The sequence below is a fragment of the Oncorhynchus tshawytscha genome, linkage group LG28 (genome assembly GCF_018296145.1).
Source record: "Oncorhynchus tshawytscha isolate Ot180627B linkage group LG28, Otsh_v2.0, whole genome shotgun sequence".
Classification (NCBI taxonomy): Eukaryota; Metazoa; Chordata; class Actinopteri; order Salmoniformes; family Salmonidae; genus Oncorhynchus; species Oncorhynchus tshawytscha.
The window spans coordinates 25,402,574-25,425,935 of NC_056456.1; the positions used below are offsets into that span (position 1 = coordinate 25,402,574).

At 43.5% G+C, this 23,362-nt stretch overlaps 1 protein-coding gene across 5 annotated transcripts; it reads left to right on the plus strand.

Annotated features, from left to right (window-relative positions):
* The first annotated feature begins 1,493 nt into the window (after positions 1-1,493).
* Positions 1,494-22,640, plus strand: LOC112226984 (zinc finger MYND domain-containing protein 11-like). 5 transcript variants are annotated; one of them, XM_024391737.2, is made up of 17 exons: positions 1,494-1,658; positions 4,884-5,019; positions 6,136-6,295; positions 6,810-6,833; positions 10,962-10,985; positions 11,326-11,487; positions 12,512-12,589; positions 12,939-13,031; positions 16,023-16,110; positions 16,480-16,535; positions 16,679-16,756; positions 16,901-17,019; positions 17,170-17,434; positions 17,759-17,866; positions 17,997-18,272; positions 19,116-19,301; positions 19,793-22,640. In XM_024391737.2, the coding sequence occupies exons 2-17, from the start codon at positions 4,889-4,891 to the stop codon at positions 19,913-19,915; spliced, it is 1,971 nt and encodes a 656-aa protein (XP_024247505.2). In that variant the 5' UTR covers positions 1,494-1,658; positions 4,884-4,888; the 3' UTR covers positions 19,916-22,640. The 5 variants fall into 5 exon arrangements, with proteins under 5 accessions (XP_024247505.2, XP_042163607.1, XP_042163608.1 ...); XM_042307673.1 differs by having other exon boundaries at positions 17,762-17,866; XM_042307674.1 differs by lacking the exon at positions 10,962-10,985.
* The last annotated feature ends 722 nt before the right edge of the window (positions 22,641-23,362 follow it).

The window sequence follows — 23,362 nt, forward strand, 5'->3', positions numbered from 1 at the left end:
GTGAGGTTATTTTCCTGACACCACACTCCGAGGGCCCTCACCTCCTCCCTGTAGGCCGTCTCGTCGTTGTTGGTGATCAAGCCTACCACTGTTGTGTCGTCCGCAAACTTGATGATTGAGTTGGAGGCGTGCATGGCCACGCAGTCGTGGGTGAACAGGGAGTACAGGAGGGGGCTCAGAACGCACCCTTGTGGGGCCCCAGTGTTGAGGATCAGCGGGGAGGAGATGTTGTTGCCTACCCTCACCACCTGGGGGCGGCCCGTCAGGAAGTCCAGTACCCAGTTGCACAGGGCGGGGTCGAGACCCAGGGTCTCGAGCTTGATGACGAGCTTGGAGGGTACTATGGTGTTGAATGCCGAGCTGTAGTCGATGAACAGCATTCTCACATAGGTATTCCTCTTGTCCAGATGGGTTAGGGCAGTGTGCAGTGTGGTTGAGATTGCATCGTCTGTGGACCTATTTGGGCGGTAAGCAAATTGGAGTGGGTCAAGGGTGTCAGGTAGGGTGGAGGTGATATGGTCCTTGACTAGTCTCTCAAAGCACTTCATGATGACGGATGTGAGTGCTACGGGGCGGTAGTCGTTTAGCTCAGTTACCTTAGCTTTCTTGGGAACAGGAACAATGGTGGCCCTCTTGAAGCATGTGGGAACAGCAGACTGGTATAGGGAGACTGGTATCTGTGGAGATACAGTACTGTGAGACATACATTTCCCCAGATCATTTCCCCAAGCATCTGCTTGGCGTTTCCACTCACAACCAAATATGGTAGTGAGAGGAAGCCCTCTAGCTGGCATTGGGAGAAGATGAAACGAGATGGATTTTGGCCAACATTCTGCAAATGTTCTCATCGAGGACACATTTAATATCTATACAGTTTTCTGTTCTCACAACTAGAATTAGTTATGAACAGATGGAACGACGTTTTTATAAACTTTATCCTCTGCGCACTTCACAGAGGAGGCGTTCTCTAACGGAAATATACAGATATTTGCTAGAAAAAGCCAATAGGATCTCGCTATCTCGCGCTTGGCTCTGCCCACCTCCATGCCTGTTCTGTCCACTATGAATAATTTGTTCCCATCGGAAACGGCTGTCTGTGGTGTATCTTGGTTTAGTTATACAAATCTTCATTCTCATATTTTTGGGGGTGGCGAGAATGAGCTTCCATAGTTTTTGCCGAATATCTTTAATACCATTTGTATGTAATTATTTCCTGATATGTTGCAATGTATAAAGCCCTTGCAATTGCTATGTAATCTATTGAGAAGTATTGATAATGTGACAAAATGTTAATTGGTTAAATACCTGTACAGGTGGATATTTTCTTTTTTTTCACCATTTGGCCAGATGCCCGTTCTAATACTAAAAATAAATGTACTCAAAAGTTGCCTCACAAAAATAACAAAAACAAAAGAGTACGTGTCAAATCGTAATTCCACCACTAGAGTTCTCCGGTGTAAAAATCTGTCCTGCTATTTTAATGTTGGCGCTGTGTTTACCTCTCCCCAATCCTGTGCTGTGTGGCCAGGCCAGCTGGACGTAAACCTGACCATAATTCAGACAGTCTAAACTATCCCGGAAATACAAATGTAAAGTATTTTACATTGAATCCTTTGCGGATTTATACAGTGACATATATTATTAATACTGTAGTGACGGTAAGTTGGACATTTATTTAATATAAAATGTATTACTTAAATTAACATATTACGGTTAGCTAACAGCTAGCTATCTACTGTAGCTGTTATGAACATGGCGCGTTCTGAAAACAACGATTCTAACTAACATTCATATTTTCTGTATACGTTTTGGTAGTTGCTTTGTTACCGTCTAACAACTACATTTTATTTGTCTACGTGGCTAATAAATGCACGTTTGAAAGCGTACGTTAAATAGCTAGGTAGCTGCTACAGAACTGCTTTGCTTTCCAGATCCTGCTAACTAACGTTAGCTAGCTTGCTAACAATTATGTTGTCGAACCATTTTTAGGTTGATAGCCTCAGCAGTTTATAACAAACCATGATTATTTACGGTTTTTAGCTAACTAACGTTGACAAGCTTTCTTTGACACTCGCTTTGGAGATTACCCTAACCAAACGTTAACTAGATAGCTAGCTCCCTAGTACTAGCTAACTATCAAACTGACAACATTAGCCAGCTAGCAAACTAGGAGTGGGAGCTACCAGTTAGCTAGTTTGGTCGTGTGGCCTTGGACGCCTTTGTTGAAATATCCACGGACTGTGCTGAATACTTAATCCGGAAATCAGGCCAGGGATTGGTCTGGGGAAGAGAAGGCACATTTACCCGCCTGCCCCAACTACACTATCAATGTGTGAATAGTTGGTCAGACAAAATTAAAACACAGCCACGAAAAAGCTCATTCATGTATCCAATAAACTAATCCTGCTGTTTAAAAAAACAAACATTTTTTACATCTTCAAAATAGTATTTATTAACGAAGTTTTACCTAGCCCATCAGCATTTTCATTCACAGGACCTCTCCTTTAGGATGTCTGTCTCGCATACTATTATTCATGTTGAGTTTGACACGCGTATTAGTGGATTGATTGTTTGGCTAATTTGCCCATACTATATACACAGTAGATATAATTTGTCTGCCTCTGTTGAGCACTGATTGTGTTGTAAAAGTGGAAACAGAGTCACAGCTGGACCTTGAGGAAGACAACATTCATGATTCATAGCTACATTTGATAAACAAAGACTCTAAATAATAAAGTTCATCTTATTGCCACTGCTAGACCTACCTTGTATGATTATAAACTCTGGATTTTGATGATGGGAGTGTTGTGCTCCTGGACACCTAGCAGCCTAATTGATTGGGGAGTGTAGAACCTCTGTAGTCATGACATTATGTAGTGTCAGTCCCTAGACGGGGTGTGTTCAGGTAGCAGCTGTGAGCGGTTGCTGTTACCTCTGGGTACATCCCAAATGGCACCCTATTCCATATTTAGTGATGTACTTTTAACCAGAATAATCCCCAGTTTACAATTGGCTCATTCATCCCCCTCCAACTATTCCCCAGGTCGTTGCTGCAAATGAGAATGTGTTCTCAGTCAACTTACCTGGTAAAATAATGGATAGATAAATAAATATGGGGAATATGGTAGAATTTGGGACGCTGCCTTTGTAAGGTGGAGTTGATGGATGTTGATGGAAGCGGATGTGGAGTTGGAGCACAAAGTAGTGGTGCCCTGGCACCAAGGCACTGGTGACTCTTATTAACACCTACTCTGGTTTGCATTGCATGGGATATCACATCGCTCACTGTCACCTCTACTCCTCTCAGTTCTTATTCACCTTCTCTCAGCAGGCTGCAAGTCAGACATGGGAAGAGACATGATATTACAGTGATTTAGAGTCTGTCGTCAATCCTCAGGTTTGCAAGGAAATGTGATTTTCTTTTTGTGAAATGTTTGCCTCAAGATAAGCCTACTGCGGGAGTGGTATAGGCCTGAAATTGAGATATTGTACTGTCTTGCTAAGGCGTACACATTTAATTAAATGTTTAACAGATGCTCCTCTTTGTTTTCTAAAAAAATATTTTAAAATGTTTTTTTTTTGTTTTTTTAAATGTGTGATTATAGGAAATATAATGTTCTCAAGCTTCCTGTAAAGAGATACTCAACCATTAGGTGGTGGATAAATGAAGATGTCTTCCTAAGGCCATTTACACCATTGAAAAAAACGGTCAGTTCCAGTCTTAACGGGGTGTCTCTCCCATAGGCACCAATGCAATAGCAGGTTGATCTGGTCTATTAGTTTATTGACTCTATATGAACCATAAAACATTTGCACGTGGGATGTCTCGCTTCCTCTTCCTTCAACTTCCTCTTGGATTATAGTTGAACTATGCCTCTTTGAGCCTCCAGTAGGCTAAAATCTCTTGGTTAGGTTAAGTGTTGAACTATGATTGCTATAGGTTTTTAACAAGAAGGCCTACATTTTTAGAGAAGTGATTCGCTTGCTTAAATCACTTTAAAAAATATATATATATAAAAATGTAAAATATGTCGCTACTTGCGGCACTCCAGGACTAGGGTTGCCTACCCCTGGCCTGGAATCTAGATGTTGGCCATTTCTACTACAGCTCCCTAAGTGCTGATTCCTGTTACATTGCAGTGTTCAAGGGAATGATAAACAAAGCCCAATAGAACTAGACTTGGCCATACATAATAGTGTATTTTAGGATTACATTTAGCAGACACTCTTATCCATAGCTACTTACAGGAGCAATTGGGGTTAAGGGCCTTTCTCAAGGGCACAGCAGCAGATTTTTCACCTAGTTGGCTCGGGGTGTCTAACCAGCAAATTCTTGGTTACTGGGCCAACGCTCTTAACCGATAGGCTACCTGCTGACCATGGGAAGCCCCCTGTGTCACTTGCATGGTCATTGGAGCTATGTTGTGTCATGGACAATGGACATCTATTAGGCCAGTCAAAGCACGTTTCTGAGGTCTTTCTGACATGGGAATAGACATCGTTTTTGTCTTGATTGGGTTGACCAATCCTGGTCCTGGAGGGCTTTGGAACCTGCAGATTCTTGTTGTTTCTAGATGGCTAAAGGTAGCCTGATGGAACCATCCTGATCGCTGCGTTCACCGTTCTGTTGACGTCAGTGAAATAGAATGGTGAACGTAGCGATCAGGATGGTTCCACCAGGCTAGGCTGGAGGTGTAGTTTACCCATGCCCTCTGGGTGGTGCGCCTTGATGAGGATTTCTTCACTTGAGCTGAGAGGGGGAAGAAAAACAACTTTCGCTGTTCATTTCCTGATTTGAAATTGACGCATTCCAAGTATGTTCCGCAGTGTTTCTAGAAGTAGCCTAATGGTTTGAAACATTACTTCTCTCTCATTCCTTGCAGGTGTCATGAATAAAGAGATCATGTCGCGTGTGGTGAAGAAGAGGCAGGCGGATCCGAAGGTGGTCCAGTACGTGTGGGCTGCCATTGAGGTCATCCGCAACCAGAAACAAATTGCCAACATGGACAGGATCTCAAAGTCAGTATTCCAGTCATTCTAGTTCTATTCCAAGACGCTTAGAAAGTGGAGACGTCACAAACGCCCCCAAAAATAGTCTTAAATATTAGTGGAGACACCCGGCCGTTTTGTAGACTAAATGATAAGGTGTCTCCAGTTGTTTACATTTGTGATACACCTTCTATGCATATTCACTTTCAATACATATTGAGTTTGGATTGATGGATGAATGGTGGTGGGTCTTAGCTACTGCTTTCAGGGTCATGCTTCATCAATAGGTGAAATGGTTTCATTGTTCAATACTTGACATTAAATTCCTTTTGCTTAATGCCATTCAGACCATAAATGATTTCAACCAAGCTATATTGCAGCGTCCATTGTAGCACCTATATGAATATTTTTATTTATTTAGACTGATTTAGGTCCTATTATATTGTTTTATGATTATCATGTAATATTCTTACAGTCTAATCTAAATTAATTCATGCTGAAACTTATGCCTGATAAGTCCTTATTTTCAGTTAATGGAATAGGAATATGGCTAATTGGAATCCTCTGGCAAACAGAGAGCCTTGGAAGTTGTCCACGAGCAGAATGAATGACACAGAGTGGCTGTTGTCATGGAGATAAAGCGATGAAATTCAATGGCAGGCACTGCTGAACTGTCTTAATGTTTTAAAATACATTTTGTATTTGAATGGATGAGGTGGTGACATTGAGAGTCCGGGAAAATAGAGTTTAATATGAAAAGGAAGGCAGTTGGTACAGGAGGGGAGGTTGTGTTATCTCTTTACATTAGATGTGGAAAGGCTTAGTCTGTCTGTGCAGAACATAAAACGGTTGGCGGCACAGTCATTAGTGGTTTTGTCCCAACTAGTCCATGTAATGGGTTGCACTGTGATGATGTGGTGGTCCCAATGCAGGTAGCAATATTTTTCTGGGGGCTAGGCCCTACTTCAAGATTTAAAATTGGATGTCTTTGGCACTCTTGTCTGCTTCTGTTTTGATCTATTCTTGCCCATTTCCTTGTGAATTGCATATTTGGCAGCTCCTTCTGAGTTGAATGGGTTTATCCTTGGTTGAGTTGTTAGAGAATGCAGGCAGAGGCAGTGATGCTGGTGTGTTGTGCCTATGCAGGTACCTGAGCCGTGTGTTTGGCATGCACCCCAAGGAGACAGCCAGGCAGCTGAGTCTGGCAGTGAAGGATGGCCTGGTGGTAGAGACTCTCACTGTGGGCTGTAAGGGCTCCAAGGCCGGCATTGAGCAGGAGGGCTACTGGCTGCCTGGAGACGAGCAGGTAAGAGAGGGGTTTTACCCAGTAGTGATAACCCAAACCCCAGCAGTCCTTGCTGGTTTCTTCATCATCAACGCCTATTTCTCCTATCTCCCTCAGCAACACCTCTATGGTTCAGAAGAAAATGTACTTAGTTCAAGGAATTCTCCCTTTTATTCAATGTTTTTACGTCTTTTATTTGTAAGGAGTTGTTTGTATATCTGCTATGCTAGACAACTTAGTAATACATCAGTCATTCAGAGGTGCTGTGAACTATAGCACTGAATTCAGCATTGATTATAACGACCTGGTGATTCAAGTCATGCTGCTCCCTTACCAATTTGTATGTGAGGCTGACTCGTTAAAGTCGTAGGTATGATGACCATGCACACATTCCTTTAGTACTGTAGCTCTGCTATGCACCAAACACACTGGCCCCACACAGTACAGTCAAATGTAGCACTACTCAAAGAGAACTCAATTGACTAGAGCAGCAGGACTTTAAACACTGCTTTCTGGATCACTTGCAATCACACAGGAGCCGAAGGCCGAAGGAAGCAAGGTAAGGGTGCATCGTTGTTTTCTATTTTTTTTTTTTTATCTCAAATTTATTTACTAACATCATTCCGCTTCAAATCACTTCTGCCACTTCTGCAGCGCAATCTGGGATTTGATGGAATCTTTTTAGAGCTGCATACTCTTTAACATAAAATCAGACAATAAAAGACTAATTGAATTATCTGTTTAAAAAAAATATGATTTCAAAAGTATTTTCAGTTGTAATGGTTAACCATTTACGTCATAGCCAGTAGTTTTAACACGAGAGATGCTGATATTCCATTTGAAAAGCTTCCAGAAAGCCCGGTGTAGCGCTGTGTCTCGGTGGCCCAATTTCTTGCGGAATGGATCAGTAACTTCCTTTAAATATTTGCTCGCTACTTATCTACACATGTAACGTTGCTTTAAAAACAGCTAAAAAAAACTAATAAACATTGCCAAGGTTCCATACAGTGAAAGCTGTTGTCTTCATGGCTTTGTTTGACACATACTTCAAAACAATTCTCCAAAGAGAGAGTCTCTGAAGAAAAAGTTTCAGAATCATAGTAGCACATTTCAATGTCATGTCTTTTGTGTGAAATGACCAGCAACGCCAGCATAGCCGCAGGTTTGTAGCAAGCATATATGATGTGTGTAGTAGATGTAGTTTTGCTGATGGTGGTAGCAGTAGTAACTCCTCAGGGAGGGGTGTGTACCTTCATTCCTCTGTGTGTTATGATCTCTGTGACTCCAGCATGACTTTGGTTTGATGAACAAGGGGGTATGGTGGTGTGTCGTCTATACTATGGTTACATCCCAAATGGACTCATATTCCATATGTTGTGCACTACTTTTGACCAGGGCCTATGGGGTTCCCAAGTTCCGTTGTCTCAAGTGCCTGGATTCAATCCAACTGTCATGTTTGTGTCCTTGGAAGTGACCAGGGCTTGCATCCCAAAGGGCACCTATTCCCTATATAGTGCACTACTTTTGATCCGGTCCCATAGGGTGCAATTTTAGACGCAATAATGTTTCTTTCCTCCGCAACAGCAGCAGTATTTGTTGATATTCCTCACCGTTGATCATAAACGTACATGCTGACCAAACCGGCACTGCGCGTGTGTCTGTGTACGTATGCTGGTTTTGTCTATCCACACCAGATGTGTTCCAGACGCGCAGGTTAAAATACCAAAACCAACTATATTCATTTGGGGACAGATCAAAACACAAATGAAACATTCATGGCCATTTAGGTAGCTTGCTGTTGCTAGCTAATTTGTCTTGGGAGACTTTGGGTTGTTATTTTAACGGAAATTCATATGGTCCTTTTTTGTTGTTGCTGGATCTTTGTAGAATTCTGACCCATTTTGAGTGTTACAAAATGGTGTGTTCTCTACTCCCGATAATTAATCCACAGATGAAAAGGAGAAACCTAGTTCGTTTTTGGTCAATTTTTTAATCTTGTTCAGATTTTAGATGGTGGTTGGCAACCAAATTTAAGGTGCATTACCGCCACCAACTGGACTGGAGTGTGGACCTCGTTCACACAGTATTTCAATCACCCACGTGGGTATATGCTCGTAAAAACCAATGAGTAGATGAGAGTGGTGGGACTTGAAGCACGTCAAGTGCCTAAAATAGAACCAAATTCTATTTTAGCGCCTGGTTATGCAGATGCACCCAAGCAGTTTGGAAGAAATGATTGAATAACATGTTTGTGTAAATTTATCTTGCAACACTCGCTCATGCAACATGGCCGGTTTGGTCAGCATGTTAGAGGATCAACCCTTGATAAAGTAAATAGATAATGGACCCAAGTCAGAGTGGATTTAATCCAGGCACGCCCATTATTATTATCTAGACTCTTCTTGTTTATGATATTCCATATCCTGAACGGTGCATCTTATCTCTGGTTTGTTCAGTTAATCAGAAGAGAGTGGCAGAATGGCTTGTTGATGGATGTGTTTGAGGTGAAGCTCAGTGGGGAAGGCCAAATAGCACCCTTTCCCCTAGTTAAAGCACGACAAGGGCCCATAGCACTCTGGTCAAAAGTAGTGCAATTTTATATATGGAATAGGGTGCCATTTGGGACACATACAGTGTCTTCATGTCTGGCCTTAGCTAGTAGCTTCATGGTTATGTATTGTGAATGCAGGGAGGGCAGTGTGGCCTGTAATTTGTAATGATCTCTACAGCTCTCCTGAGAGGAATGGGTATGTGGTGTGTCTATAGGGAGGTTGACTCAGCTAGCCTGCTGCAGTGCAGAGTGCTGGTGCCTGCATAATGTCACCCTATTCCCTATATAGTTCACTCCTTTTGACCTGGGCCCATAAGGTTCTGGTAAAAGGTAGTGCACTATGTAAGGAATAGGGTGCTATTTAAGATGGATCCCCGGGCTGGCTTATGTAATAGATGGACCTGTGCTTCCAGGCACATCTCTGCTCAGCCTGCTTTCTCTCTGCCTGGCGTGTCCCAGCTTGAGACTCTTGACAGTGTTATTGGGGTTGGGAGACAGCATGAGCCAAACTGGGTCGGCCCTACGGGTACTAGCTAGCACCTCCCCTCACAACCCCTCTGCTTTTGTTGACCGTTTTAGACTAGGCTCATTCTCCCCCCTATAAGTTCCCCCTCTGCTGTTCTGGGGGGTCAATTATAAAAATTCTACAAAATAGATATAATTGCTTTGGTTAATAATGTCAATAACGTATGATATATTTGTATAAAAAAAAATTCTAACTCTCCCTTGTGTTATTATACATGTGCAACAGCCTTTTGTTTTCTTACTTGAGGATGTTGGATTTCCTTCACTTGATTTCATCTCTGCAATAACCACCACACTGTAACATCATGCCAGTGTGGTGGGGATATTTAACACTCCAAGTGAGGTAGGCAATGTTACACTGTAGGAAGCATCATCAGACAGTGCTTCCCTATAGGCCTCACCTTTTCATTCAGAATACAATAGGACAGGGACACGGCATGGACCGTGAAGTACCCTTCTACACTTGACTGTGCAGTGGGACTGGTCCAGGCGCATCTAGCAGGGCTGAACACCACCAACAGACTAGGTCTCAACTGGAAAGAGCCATCCAAAATAGCCCTGGACAGGAAAAGATATGGAGGGACCTTGTGGAGGCCTTGGTGGGGTGAGGCCTAAATAAAAATGATTTGCCTCTGGCAGAGCTTGCTTTACATCAGGCTCTCCCTCTAGGCTGGCAGTGGCACTGCTGCGTCTATGCACTGTCCTTTTGTCCTTTATGACTATTTATGGCTCTGTGTGTTAGTTTGGGCTCCTCCTCTCTGCTCCCCTGTGATGGAGTGCTCTCCAGCTCACTAGGTTTAAACAGAGCATGTGCAACAGAGGCTGGATAGAGTTGGAGGGAAGGACACAAGGATTCTGCACTGATGGAGTGTCGTAGGTTAGGTTGTCCTGAGTTAACCACCACAACTAGGATGTTTTTATTCCTTCATCTGAAAGAAAGGGTTTTGTGGGAAGGTGTAGGCTAGTTCCAATAATAAGTCCTTATTCTCTTCCTTTACCACTCCAGACTATGAGGAGGTTGTTGGTTTGAATCCCAGGCAGGCAGATGGTTTCTAGCTCTATGCGTCTTAGTGAAACCTGTAACTAGACTATAGTAAATCATGAGTAATGCTTTGAGCAGCAGGTTCAGGTTGGCAGGAATTTCCCCCACCCTTCCCTAGCTTCCATCAGCCTTTCATGCATGCACGGCCACATCAGGGTTTAATATGAACTTTGTGTGCTTCCTAAATGGCACCCTATTCCCTTTATAGTGCACTACTTTAGACCACAGCCCACCAGGGCTCTTGTCAAAAGTTGGGCACTATATAGGGAATAGGGTGCCATTTGGGAGGCATACTTCATCTAGCCTCAGAACACAGAGGGGGAACTTTAGTTGATGTGAAATATCTTAGATATGTGTGCTAATAATTACATTCCAGTAAGCAAGCGTTTCCGCAATGGTCAAACATCAGCCTTAGGCCTGTATACTCTCATCCTTCCTTCCCAAGAGGTTTATTTAAGATATTGCCCTTTAAATAATTGGCTTGCACAGGGGTTATGCTACACAATCCACTGTACACGCACTGTTTATTTGCTAGTTAATTAATCAATGATGGGGGTGTTTAATTGCAGACGGAGAGCGAGCCGCAGGAGGAGGTCAGTCAGAATTCACTAACTAAACATTCAATAACTGTTGTTGTGAGATAATGTTTGTATAGGCTACCAGTAAAAACTGGATTGTGATTTTGAATAGTTTTTATTTAACATTTATTTATACAGGAAGTCCAATTGAGGTCAGAAGACCTCTTTTCCAAGGGCGACCTGGATATAAGATAAATATGCATAGATCAAAGAACTGTGATGTGTGTTGTGGAACAGCTGGTGAAGTGGGTCCAGGAGTGGCCCCCTGGCTGGGGGTGTAGACTAGTCTCCAGCAGCCCAGCCGTCAGGTCGGTGCGGAGGGGGGGCACCGATCACTGTGCTCCGTATGTTTCAGGAATGGGAGGCAGAGAGCCACGACTGGTATTGCTTCGAGTGCCACCTGCCCGGAGACGTGCTGGTATGTGACAACTGCTTCCGTGTCTATCACCTCAAATGCCTGTCTGACGAGTACAAGCCCCGGGACAGCGGATCCAACTGGCAGTGTGTGGTGTGCAGGGTAGGTATTCCATGTTAGTCTGCTGGTGCTGTCTAGTCTATGTCTGGGTGTAAGCTATATAGTACCTTTTATCAAATTACTCAAATGTATTATCTAGACCCATAATTGATCATGCTGTTTTTCACTTATTAGATAAATATTATTATTTTCATGGGACCAGTACCATCCCTGTGACCTGTCCTGTCTTCTGCGTCTTTTCTGTTCTGTGTCCTTCTTGTCTGCTCTCCTGTTCTTGTCTGCTCTCCTGTTCTTGTCTGCTCTCCTGTTCTTGTCTGCTCTGTCTCCTGTTCTTGTCTGCTCTGTCTCCTGTTCTTGTCTGCTCTGTCTCATGTTCTTGTCTGCTCTGTCTCATGTTCTTGTCTGCTCTGTCTCATGTTCTTGTCTGCTCTGTCTCATGTTCTTGTCTGCTCTGTCTCATGTTCTTGTCTGCTCTGTCTCATGTTCTTGTCTGCTCTGTCTCCTGTTCTTGTCTGCTCTGTCTCCTGTTCTTGTCTGCTCTGTCTCCTGTTCTTGTCTGCTCTGTCTCATGTTCTTGTCTGCTCTGTCTCATGTTCTTGTCTGCTCTGTCTCATGTTCTTGTCTGCTCTGTCTCATGTTCTTGTCTGCTCTGTCTCCTGTTCTTGTCTGCTCTGTCTCCTGTTCTTGTCTGCTCTGTCTCCTGTTCTTGTCTGCTCTGTCTCCTGTTCTGTCTCCTGTCCTGTCTGCTCTGTCTCCTGTCCTGTCTGCTCTGTCTCCTGTTCTGTCTCCTGTACTGTCTGCTCTGTCTCCTGTCCTGTCTGCTCTGTCTCCTGGCCTGTCTGCTCTGTCTCCTGGCCTGTCTGCTCTCGCTCTCTTCTCTCTCTCTCTCCTGTGCTGCAGGCGGTCTTTTTCCTCCTTTTATTGTTGGGATAATTTATGATTTGCAATATATTGTACACAGTCAGCTCTCATCAGTTTTTTCCCACCGCTGGTTTGAATAGAGCGCTGGATTGGTTACAGCGTCATGCTGAGCTCTCTCTCGCTCTCTTGCTCTCTCATTCTGCAGGGTAGTAAAAAGAAGAACCTGAACAAGCAGGAGATGTGCAAATACCTGCGTTTTATCATTCAGCGCATGAAAGAGAGGGTGAGTGTTCCATGGAACAGTTAGTTTTGTGTTCAGCGTATGTATGTATGGCCAGGCTGTGGCACTAGTTCCATCCCAAATGGCACCATATTCCCTATATTATACACTACTTTTGACCAGCCCTCCCGTTGGTCTCTGGTCAAAAGTAGTGCACTGTGTAGGGTATAGAGTGCCATTTGGGACTTAAACACCATATTGAATCAGAGCACTGCCATGTTTTATATTACTTAAAATCAAAGCCAGTAAAATCTCCCAACACAAAGGCCTGGGTTGATTCCAGCCCCCCGCCTCTTCCTACTCCTTTTCGTCCATAAAAGTGATATTAAATTCTTTTTTTTCGGGCTTGCAGGCCGTGGACTTGAACAAGAAAGGCAAAGACACTAGACACCCGATGTACAGAAGGCTCATCCACACCGCGCTGGACGTCACCAACATTCAGGAGGTAACTAAGTGGCCTTAATACACTGCTGAACACAGGGTTTCACACTGTGGTTCTGTCCCAAATGGCACCATATTCCCTGTGTAGTGCACTTCTTTTGACCAGAGTCATTTGCGACGCATTCGGGATTTCACACTATTATTTAGTTATGGAAGACCGAGCCAAGACAGAGACTAAAAAACAGCTTCTATCACCAGGCCATCAGACTGTTGAACAGCCATCACTAGCCGCCTACCAAGTGACGCAGAAACTCACTCTCACAAAACACACACACACAAGCTATCAATAACATACATACCTCATACTCACGAACATGCACTCACACACACACACACACAGCCGATGCTGCTGTCCCATGTTATAGAGGAATTAAACCACTGGACACTTCACGTTTCACACTGTATTTAAACCCTGTATTCTCCACATGGTTCATTCAAACATTTCTACTACTGTACATTGGATTTTAGTTACACTGTTTATGCACACTGCATTTGTATGTTTATACTGGATTCTTGACAGAGCTCACTCTCATATATTTACTGCTGTACATATCATTCCTAGTATATCTAGTGTAAATGAATCGGTGTATTTATGTATAAATTGCATTTTTGATTCGTTTTACACTGCTATTTGGGTTGTTAATTAGATTCGTTACGATGTTTCTTGAGTGACGTTTAAAAAATGTTTTGATTATTTGTGTGCTTGATTGACATTTCACTGCATTGTTAGGAACTAGTAACATAAGCATTTCGCTGCACCCGCTATAACATCTGCCAAACTGTATATGCGACCAATAAACTTTGATTTGAATTCCCTGCCCTTTGAACCTTTCATGATATATTGTATACTGTTGAATCCTTTAGTTTATCCAATGTCGAATGTAGGCTACTGTCCGAAAACCCCACTGACGTCTTCTGCCATCCGATCTTCTTCATGTGGTTCATAATGCAATAAGGATCCCTCGGTTGTCTCAAATGGCACCCTATTCCTTCATAGTGCACTACTTCTGACCAGGCCATATGCACTACAGTGCCTTCGGAAAGTATTCAGACCCCATGACTTATTCCACATTTTGTTACATTACAGCCTTATTCTAAAATGGATTAAATAGTTTTCCCCCGCATCAATCTACACACAAGTATTCAGACCCTTTACTCAGTACTTTGTTGACGCATCTTTGGCAGTGATTACAGCCTCGAGTCTTCTTGGGTATAATGTTACAAGCTTGGCACACCTGTATTTGGGGAGTTTCTCCCGTTCTTCTCTGCAGAGCTTCTCAAGCTCTGTCAGGTTGGATGGGGAGCGTCACTGTACAGCTTTTTTCAGGTCTCCAGAAATGTATTCGATCGGGTTCTGGTTGAGCCACTCAAGGACATTCAAAGAATTGTCCCGAAGCCACTCCTGCATTGTCTTGGCTGTGTGGTTAGGGTCGTTGTCCTGAGTGCTCTGGAGCAGGTTTTCATCAAGGGTCTCTCTGTACTTTGGTCCGTTCATCTTCCCCTCGATCCTGACTGGTCTCCCAGTCGCTGCCACTGAAAAACATCCCCATGGCATGATGCTGCCACCACCATGCTTCACCGTAGGGATGGAATTGGCCAGGTGATGAGTGGTGCCTGCTTTTCTCCAGATGACACGCTTGGCAATCAGGCCAAAGAGTTCAATATTGGATTCATCAGATCAGAGAATCTTGTTTCTCGTGGTCTGAGAGTCCTTTAGGTGCCTTTTGGCAAACTCCAAGTGGCCTGTCATGTGCCTTTTGGAGTGGCTTCCATCTGGCCACTCGACCATAAAGGCTTGATTGGTGGAGTGCTGCAGAGATGGTTCTCTTTGTGGAAGGTTCTCCCATCTCTACAGAGGAACTCTGGAGCTCCATGGGGTTCTTGGTCACGTCCCTGACCAAGGCCCTTCTCCCCGATTGCTCAGTTTGGCCAGGCAGCTAGCTCTAGGAAGAGTCTTGGTGATTGCAAACTTCTTCCAGTTAAGAATGATGGAGGCCACTGTTCTTGGGGACCTTAATGCTGCAGACATTTTTTGGTACCCTTCCCCAGATCTGTGCCTCGACACACTCCTGTCTTGGAGCTCTACGGACAATTCCTTCAACCTCATTGCTTGGTTTTTGCTCTGACATGCACTGTCAAATGTGGGACCTTATATAGACAGGTGTGTGCCTTTACAAATCATGTCAATTTAATTTACCACAGGTGGACTCCAATCAAGCTGTACAAACATTTCAAGGATGATCAATGGAAACAGGATGCAACCGAGCTCAAATTCAAGTCTCATAGCAAAGGGTCTGAATAAATGTGTAAATAAGGTACATTTGTGCAAATTTCTAAAAACCTGTTTTCGCTTTGTCATTGTGTGTAGATTGATGAGGAAAAAATGTAATTGAATCCGTTTTAGAATAAGGCTGTAACGTAACAAAATGTGGAAAAAGTTAAGAGGTCTGAATACCTTCCGAATGCACTGTACATATGGTGCAATTTGGCACTCGGCCCCATGTTGTTTGGTAAGGGTCTGTGTAAGGGCATGTCAGATGTAGCCCCAGTATAAAGCTGTGATTGTGTAGCCGACGCTACAGGCTATCAGATTGCCTCTCCTCACAGCGAGGGGGTCAGTGAGGTCTCCTCTGCACTGTGATCACTGGTGCATTCCGCCGGCCAAACCCTGCCTGCCAAATAGGTTGGAAAACAGCAGAGCGCTCCCTGCCACTGGCAGGGATGTATTCATGAGTGCACAATGTATCAAAATGTTTTGCAACAGAAAACAAAAAATAGTTTTTTTGGGGGGGAGATGTTCCTAGTATATATGTTTCACTCCTTTTGGTGTCTAGTGAATACAATCTAGGCCTACAAACAGCACTTGGGTCTGCCCTGGATGTGTGGTGCACTGCCCTCCTCTGATCTCTTATGGTACTGCAACCACACCACAGCCCCCTCTGTCCTGCCCAGTGTGAATAGGCCTCTTTGTGCTCTCGCTCTCTCTCTTTTGCAGAACCTCACCGAGGGGAAATACAAGAGCTTCGACGAGTTCAAGGCAGATGCCCAGCTGATCGTGCACAATACCGCCATTTTGTTTGGAGGTGGGGGGGGCGTTCACAACCACTCTTATCATGGTCTGCGTCCCAAATTGCACCCTATTCTCTTTATAGTGGACCACAGGGCTCTGGTCAAAAGTAGGTAATAAGGTGCCATTTGGGACACATCCATGAAGAGCATATTGCTATCAGATTTCCCTCCTATTATTAATTGCAGCTGTAACATAAGACTGTATAGTTGTTGCAGAAATGTAATTTTAGTAGGACCCAGTCTAATGTGTTATTGGACAACCAAGGCTCTCTTCATGTTAGTTGAAATGCCGTTCTTGTGATGGCATGTTCAATAGAACAAAGTCTTTTAAATGTACTTGAATGTTATTTTCCCAACGTTAACAAAACCTGTTTTTGCTGCAGTGCATAGTGACCAGGCTGAAATAGCACGGTTGCTCTACAGTGACACATGCCATGAGGTAAACAGTAAAAAAAAATATTTGCACATTTTCAGCACACAATGACATTTGTATTGCAGTATTCTAGGAGGTTGTGTCTGAGTGGCATGGAAGCTGTTTATGGCTCTCTATTCTCTTAATTTAATCTCTCTCTCTCTCTCCAGTTAAACGAGTTAATGCTATGTAAGAACTGTTTCTACCTGTCCAACGCTCGACCTGACAACTGGTTCTGCTACCCCTGTGTGAGTATGAAACTGTTTTGGCTTCAATGCCCCTGCGGATTTGATTGTTGAAGCACCAATATAGCCCCAATAGAATTGCCTTAAGGGGACAAAGAAAGTTGATTGAATTGTATGTATTATCTTTGCTTGTGCTTGTTGTTGCAGACTCCTAATCACGAGGTGGTGTGGGCTAAGATGAAGGGCTTTGGCTACTGGCCGGCCAAGATCCTGCAGAGAGAGGACAATCAGGTGGACGTCCGCTTCTTTGGCCACCAGCACCAGAGGTCAGCCATCACACTGGTCACTGAGCTGTGTACAGAAAAATAGTCGATCATCTTGCGCTTCTTTTCCAGAATCTCTAGCTGTAATATTAACTGGCTATGGAGCTATGAGGGAGGCCCTGGTTGCTCTGACTGTTGTCTCCTCATCCCCAGAGCGTGGATCCCGGCAGACAACATCCAGGACATCAAGGTGTCGGTGCAACAGCTGCAGGTAAAGCGCAGCGCGGGCTGGAAGAAGGCCTGTGATGAGCTGGAGCTATCCCAGCGTTTCCAGAGGGAGGGCCGCTTCTGGAAGACCAAGATGGTGGAGAGGCTGGAGGAGAGGAGAGGAGACGGAGAGGAGAGGCTGACAGAGAGGCCGGAGGAGGCCGAGTCCTCCATCTCATCCACCAGCAACACCAACGAGCAGGTCAAACATGTACGTATGCTGCGCTGCAATTGCCTCTCTCTCTCTCTCTCACACACACACACTGCGGTTTGCATATAGGCCCACAGCTCACTAACAGCTACTCTGGAATGTATGTTTAGCAGCGCCACCTGGTGGCTGATTGATATTTCAGGGCCTGTATTTTATTGAATTTTAATGATTGAAAATGTGCGGATCAACACAAACCTTCATATCCCTACACCATCTGTGTTGTCATGGCTCTAGCTCTGATCGTTGCCGTAGTGACAGAAACGGTGTATCTAACAGAGGTGTTAGAAATCTGTTAGATACTGCAGTTCTGTAATTTCTCCACAGCAGAAAGCAGACAGACTGGCAGACGTAGACCGACAGACAGACAGTCAGGAGCCTAAAGCAAAGAAGAGCCGTCGCGGTCAAGCTCCGGATCCCAAAGAGGAAGTCAGTGTAAGTATCCTTACACACTGCTGTTGTATGGTCACCTCAGCCATTGTATTGCTATAGTGTTTTTTAAAATTATGTTCGTTTTAATGTCTGTGTGTCCATTTCTCTATCTCTCACCCCCTCTCTCCCCCAGGACCCGGAGCCTGAGATAGAGGCTGTGAGCAGCAGCCAGGAGATCCCCGTGACGACGCCCCACCAGCCAGAGAAGCTGTCTGTCTCCACGCAGACCAAGAAGGCCTCAGCTGCCTCGCCACGCTGCCTGCACCGCAGCACCCAGACCACCTCTGACGGAGCCTGCCAGAACATGTGCCACGAGAAGTACACCAAGATCTTCAACGACGTCAAGGACATGATGAAGGCTGACAACAAGAGGGAGACTGAGCGTGTGGTTCGTGAGGCCCTGGAGAAGGTGAGGGACTGGGGGATTGAGACCGACAGGGGGTTCGAGAGGCCCTGGAGTAGGTGAGGGACTGGGGGATTGAGACCGACAGGGGGTTCGTGAAGCCCTGGAGAAGGTGAGGGACTGGGGGATTGAGACCGACAGGGGGTTCGTGAAGCCCTGGAGTAGGTGAGGGACTGGGGGATTGAGACCGACGGGGGGTTCGTGAGGCCCTGGAGTAGGTGGGGGACTAGGGGGTTCGAGAGGCCCTGGAGTAGGTGGGGGACTGGGGGATTGAGACCGACAGGGGTTCGAGAGGCCCTGGAGTAGGTGGGGGACTGGGGGATTGAGACCGACGGGGGTTTGAGAGGCCCTGGAGTAGGTGGGGGACTGGGGGATTGAGACAGATGGGGGGTTCGAGAGGCCTGGAGTAGGTGGGGGATTGAGACCGATGGGGGTTTCGAGAGGCCCTGGAGTAGGTGAGGGACTGGGGGATTGAGACCGACGGGGGGTTCGAGAGGCCCTGGAGTAGGTGAGGGACTGGGGGATTGAGACCGACGGGGGTTTAACCTTTATTTAACCAGGTAAGTCAGTTAAGAACACATTCTTATTTTCAATGACGGCCTGGGAACAGTGGGTTAACTGCCTGTTCAGGGGCAGAACGACAGATTTGTACCTTGTCAGCTCGGGGGTTTGAACTCGCAACCTTCCAGTTCCTAGTCCAACGCTCTAACCACTAGGCTAACGCTAACCTGCACTAGGCTACTTTAACCTGCACTAAAATGACAATAATAACCCCTGATCCAAAAGCACCTACAGTAAGTTCAGAATATGCTCCTGAGCTGAGGGTCCTTCTCTGTGGTGTGTCTCCAGTTGCGTTCTGAGATGGAGGAAGAGAAGAGGCAGGCGGTGAGCAAGGCGGTGTCGGGGGCCCAGGCTGAGATGGAGAGAAAGTGTAAGACGGTGAAGGAGAAGTGTAAGGAGGAGCTGGTGGAGGAGGTGAAGAAGATGGTGGCCCAGCACAAGCAGCTACTCTCCACCACCAAGAAGAAGCAGTGGGTGAGTGAGACCTTTCCCTCGTTCTCTACCACACACAGCTGTCTGTTCAAACCAGTGTCTCACTCATTGAGACCTAATGGGCTAAATCCATAATATATTTGGACATGCAAAGTTTTTACATTGTGTTAGCTACATGCAGGGCAAAGGACACCACTATCTAGCTAAGATTTGCCCCACAACCCACTACCAAACTAAGCACATCCTTGACCTTTTCGGATTCTTAACTCCATAACCAAAAGTACATAACTAGAGCAGTACTAAACATAGTAAAATATAATGTATCAATTGAATATGACACTGACTGAACAACAGCAAGTCAGTTATTGTAATATTGGCATTCACAAACTCTCATAGTAATTTAAAAAAAATCCAAACCTAAGGAGGGACTATGTCAGTCTGACCGTGTGTGTGTGTGTGTGTGTGTGTGTGTGTGTGTGTGTGTGTGTGTGTGTGTGTGTGTGTGTGTGTGTGTGTGTGTGTGTGTCGTCCAGTGTTATAACTGTGAGGAGGAAGCCATGTACCACTGCTGCTGGAACACCTCCTACTGCTCCATCAAGTGTCAACAGGAGCACTGGCACGCCGACCACAAACGCACCTGCCGTAGGAAGAGATGAACAACCGCGCCCCCTACCCTAGCTCGCCTTCCCATTGGCTCGCCCCACTGTCACTCACCCAAACACACCCCTACCTGCCTTCCTGAACACTTTGTGGACCGAATCTTTGCTCAACGTCTGAAAAAATGGTCTCTTCATTTTATTTTATTTCATTACATTATTATTTAATATACACAGTGTATTGATTTGTTTAGTTTTTTTCCCGAATCAAGACCATGGCTCGAATGCATAGCATGGTATGATTTTTTATATTGTGCTAATTTGACCTATGTTGGAGAATGTGTTATTTAAGTTTGTAATAACCAATGAGCATTAACTGAATACATTTTATTACCTGAATTTTTTTATCACTTTTCTTACTGTACATGTTTAACAATTAATATGACAGTTGATTTTAAACCGTAAGTACTATTGCAATGTTGAATAAACTCTGCTTTCATACAGAAAATATTTAAAAAATGCTATAAAAAAAACATGAGGAAAAGAAACTTCAAAACGGTAAGTGTAGATGACCCATGAACATTTAGCATGATTTTATCATGAACATAGTTTGGTGAACGGCACCTTGTTTATTGTTTTTACATGCATCTATCATCTTCAAGTCACTTAAAACATCATTGGGAACAGGGTTATGAAGTCGGCTATAAAGAAGCTGACAAAAATCTTCCGTTTGTTATTATGCACATTTTGGGTTGGCTTTTTGAATACATTGTAATTTTTATGAATCGAAGAAAAAGTAAAACATTTCTTGGGGGAATATATAGCAATCTTTACTGAGCTGGATCTTAGAGAGGTTCCTTCCTAATTTGACCGTTTGCACATTTAATTTCTTTTCATAACCCAAATGCTTGTAATATTGCCAAAAACAACATTTGTTGAACCTTATCTTAACAGAGAAACTGTGTTGAGTGCTGTTTTTCCCCCCCTTGTTTCATTTTTTGGGTTGGCATCAGTGTCATGGTTATTGTGATGTTCACTGTAAGTACACTTTTAGAATACTCAGTGACTAGTTATGAGACTCTTCACTGCATATGCTGTAGTTGGTGGTTAGTTTCTGTTGTTTCAACTCCATCCTCATATTCTGAGTAAAGGGATGTGCATGTTTGATAGTTTCACATTTTTATTACTAGGGAAAAAAGCTTGCAGAGTATTTTGGTTTCCCATAGACAATGAATACGGATGGACCAATATAAAATATATGCAAATATGAATGATCAGGCTTATCTTTTAGTCATTTTTATTTTTCTCTTACTTGAGTCTGAATGGTGTGCAATGTTATTATCCTTTTTTTGACTTGTCTTGGATCATTTCTTAAAGGGTAATGTAATTGCCAATTTGATTTTGAACAGAAGTACTAACCAAGAGGCTACTTGAGAAGTCAGACAATATTGGAAGTCCATGTGACTGTTTCCTTAGTTATGAAGAGCCGACTGAACAGAGGAAATGTCATCACCTGCATTCATTCATTTTATTGCCTAGTTTTGGACACTCAGTTTTCAATGATGGCAACTCTCTTTTCCGTTAGCTCTGACAAGTGCATCACTTTTCAGAACTAACACAATTATTTGTATTAGTTAGAAAAATATGATTTATTTTGAACATTATTTTTCTCTTTCCTTAACCATATTCTATGTTTTGTTATTTTTCAATCAGAGAAGCAGCGTAATGTTTAGAAGTAATTAACAAACTGCTTGATTTGGGACATGTTTGAATTATGTTCTCAGTTTAATCCTGATGCACTCCCTCAGGAGACCATGAACAGAATCATGCATGTCCTGCACGAATGCCACAATCTCTCTTTCTCTCTCAATCTCTCATGGCATTCTTAACAAAATCATATTCTGTTTGTCATGGTTGCACTACATGTAAATAAACTTGTTCTCTTACACCATGTAATTCTCATGAGATTATAAACTACACACACTGATGGTACAGTCTAATGGAAGTTATTTACATTTCTGAGGTTTGTACCTCTAGTTCCCCACCTGCGCGTTGCCCTCTATTTGAAAGGCTAAGAGAGAAGACTAATGTAATTGTGGAATTAAGCTATCTATAAATATGTTAACTTGAAAACCAGCAGAACCCTGCAGTTGTCCCCTCACATATGGCCAATTGTCGATCTATTACTGAGGTGACAGACTGTCCAGACCTCAACCACTTGTTACAAACGCTTCTTTGTCTGCGCTTTGGAAAGTGTTGCATAGGGGTTAGATCAAATTTGTGAATTTTCTCAGCTTCTACTACAGTATGTATTTTATATTTGTCCATCCCTGTATGATGCTCATTTGTGATTTTTTTTTTTCTCCCTATGTGGAAATATTTTGATGTCATTCCAATTTGTGTAAAGTATTTCTGGTAACTTGCATGAGTAAGATGTGTGTATTACAGTCCTTTTTTCATGTTAAAAGACAGTTGCACTTCCTGAAAATGATGCAATATGACAATGATATTTCCTTTTCCTCTGAAATTGCAGTCTAGAAAATTTTCTCACCATTTAATTGAGTAAACACTAACTTTGGTGAGGAAAATAAAGTTTACTGTCTCACCCATGACAACATCTATAGGATTCTTTGACCTGGTCAACTTTTACCCTGTCCATATGCACACTATTAATAGTGGCTTAACATTTTTTATACTCCCGGCATTTTGTTTTACGCTTTAGCTAGCAATATGTATATACATATATTCTATGTGCTAACATGGAGAAATAAATGTATCAACAAGTTCATGTAGTGAAGTATTTGTTTTTATGTCCATCAGGGTGATAACTCGGTAACTATGGGCCCTGGTCAAAAGTCATGCATTTTGGGACTCAGACAATATACTCAATGAAACCTGGGAAATGTTTACAGGGTAAGACAGATTTTTTTTTTTTCTGGAACTAAGAAAGTACTTTTTTTGATCAGTAGAACAATGTTCACTGTGCAATAAAAGTCAACTCCATTTCAGATCTTTTCAAACATACTTTCTCATATTGTTGGCCTTACCATAGAATGGGATTCAATCCGATCAGCGGTAGATCCCCAAAAAGGCGCCTTTGACATTTTAAATTCGATTGAGCCAACATACAGTGGCTTGCGTAAGTATTCATCCCCCTTGGAATTTTTCCTATTTTGTTGCCTTACAACCTGGAATTAAAATATTTTTTTTGGGGGGGGGGTTGTATCATTTGATTTGCACAACATTCCTATACCACTTTGAAAATGCAAAATATTTTTTATTGTGAAACACAAAATCAGAATTTGAGCATGCATATCTATTCACCCCCCAAAGTCAATAATTTGTAGAGCCATCTTTTGCAGCAATTACAGCTGCAAGTCTCTTGGGGTATGTCTCTATAAGCTTGACACATCTAGCCACTGGGATTTTTGTCCATTCTTCAAAGGCAAAACTGCTCCAGCTCCTTCAAGTTGGATGGGTTCCGCTGGTGTACAGCAATCTTTGTCA